This window comes from Entamoeba nuttalli, assembly GCF_000257125.1.
Source record: "Entamoeba nuttalli P19 unplaced genomic scaffold asmbl_4840, whole genome shotgun sequence".
Lineage (NCBI taxonomy): Eukaryota > Evosea > Mastigamoebida > Endamoebidae > Entamoeba > Entamoeba nuttalli.
Window position 1 is genome coordinate 1 of NW_008577083.1, and position 2,299 is coordinate 2,299.

Here is a 2,299-nt window from a genome sequence, read left to right on the forward strand (position 1 = left end):
AAAAAAAAGGGTTAGAAAAACAAAATTTAATTTTCTTAGTGATACAAAAATAGATAATATATTCCATAATCTCTAAAATTCCTTTTTATAAGTCAACAACATATTATGGAACTTGATGCTGATTTTATTACATTCACGAATATTCTTAATGGATATTATACCATTCTTGAAGAATGTAATTGTAGTGTAAATTCTGCAATGAAAGAATGTCAAACAAGAATTGATAGAGTTATTGAAGCTATGAATGCACCAAGACAATTATACAAAATCAGAGAACAATATTTTACAGACATTGATGGAAATAGTCCATTATTTTTTGAAAAAGCATCTTCAACTCCAAATAAAATAATATCATTTCAATGGAAAAAAGAAGATCGAATAACATTGTTAAATATTGTAAATAAAATTAAAGTAATGATTTTAAATCAAAAATGGAATCAAATGATTCAAGAAAGAGAAAGTAATGGATTAATAAAAGAATTTGAATTACGTATTCTTGAAGAAAAACGAAGAATAGCTCAACTTCAAAAAATAAAAATACTTGAAGAAGCAGAAAAAGCAAAACAAAATTTAGAACAATTAGATGTATTAAATAAACAAAATTCTAAACAATTTCATAAATATCAAAATATTCCTCCTCCAGTTGAATTACCTATAGATTCTTTTTCAAAAGAAATAAAAAAAGAACCAGAATCAATTGAAGAAATACCAAAACATTCAAAATTAACACTTACTATTTCATTAAAAAGAAATGAAAATAATCATCCTGAAATGAATGATAATAATCTTACTTCAATTTTAGAAGAAATGAGATCAAAACCATCTGATGAATTACAAAAAATAATTGATAAATTTAATAGAATATATCCTGTTCAATATAATGAAAAAACTGAATTATATTTACAACAAAAGAAAACACAAGTTGAATTAGAAGGTAGAAGAAATATTTTTTTGGCTCTTCAATATAAAAGATTATTTACTCAAGAAGAATTCCTAAAATATTTAAGAGCTATTTGTGATGCAATTGTCATTTATTATGAAATGTTCAAAAACGAATTTAGAGTAAATAACAACATTGATATTTCAGACAATTTCTGGAAAATCATTTGTGAAGAAATAGGTAATCATAATCCTTTAGATTGTAAATTACAATATGATTATATCATTAAATCACAACTTTATTCATCTCTTGAAAAAATTCCTAATATCATTTCTCAAATAAAAATATTTGCAAAAAAGTTAAATAATCCTACTATCACTTGTAATAAAGAATCATTTATTACATTAAAAAATGAAATGATGGAATTTGCAGAAGATCATGGTATGAGTTATGTCTTTCTTCTCAAAAAGATTCAAGAAATTAGAATGAAAGAAAATATGAAATATGGACCATTTAGCAAAGAAGAAGATGAAAAAATATTAGAAGCTGTAAAAAAATATGGTAAAGGAGATTGGAAATCTGTTGAAACAGAAATTGAAGGAAGAACTTGTCAACAAGTTATGAATAGATATGACAAAGTACTTATCAGGAAAACATGTGGAAAATGGAGTCAAATTGAAAAGGTTAAAGTTACCATTTGTCAAAAATTATATCCTAATCAATGGAAAAAAATATCAACTTTTATTCCTAATAGAACTGATGCTCAAATTAGGGATTTTGTTAGTAATTCTGCTGCTTCTGGTGTTAAAAAAAGAAAATCTTGGACTGAAGAAGAAGATTTAATATTAATTGAAAAATTATATGACCCAAATTATATCTATTCTATTATTCTTCCTAATACTCCTGAAGCTATGGAAAAAGGTAAACCTTCTAAAATTAAAGTTGAACGAAGTGGAAAACCAAAATGGTCAAAAATTGCTTCTCAAATTCCTGGAAGAGTTGATTGTCAATGTCGTGGTCGTTATGATGCTATTCTTAAATTTTTAAAAGTTACTACAAAACCATCTAAGTCTTTAATGCTTGAAGCTGCTTCTCAACTTCGTGGTGATGGAATTAAAAGAAGAAGATCAAAAAAACAGATTGAAAATGATCTTCCTCCAATTGGATATCCTGAAATAACCAAAAAATTAAAATCTCAATTGAGATTAAATCTATACTCATCAAAAGTCCCAAAAAATACCCAAAATCATCCACCAATTTATCAATCTTTTCAATCAAACACTCTTAAACAATCTCAACCTACTTTACCAATAAATAAAAGTCAACAAAACACAAATAAACCATAAATTATCATCTTACTTAATCACACTAACTTATTTCAATTATACTAATGTTATTTCATTTCATTTATTTTTTTTT

General features: G+C 24.9%; 1 protein-coding gene across 1 annotated transcript; it reads left to right on the forward strand.

The window, feature by feature from the left end:
* Window positions 1–105: 105 nt before the first annotated feature.
* Window positions 106–2,226, forward strand: ENU1_114110 (myb family DNA-binding domain containing protein; the record flags this gene model as incomplete). The annotated part of the gene is made up of 1 exon (XM_008859639.1): window positions 106–2,226. One exon carries the CDS (start codon window positions 106–108, stop codon window positions 2,224–2,226), a length of 2,121 nt encoding a protein of 706 aa, XP_008857861.1.
* Between the last annotated feature and the right edge of the window lie 73 nt (window positions 2,227–2,299).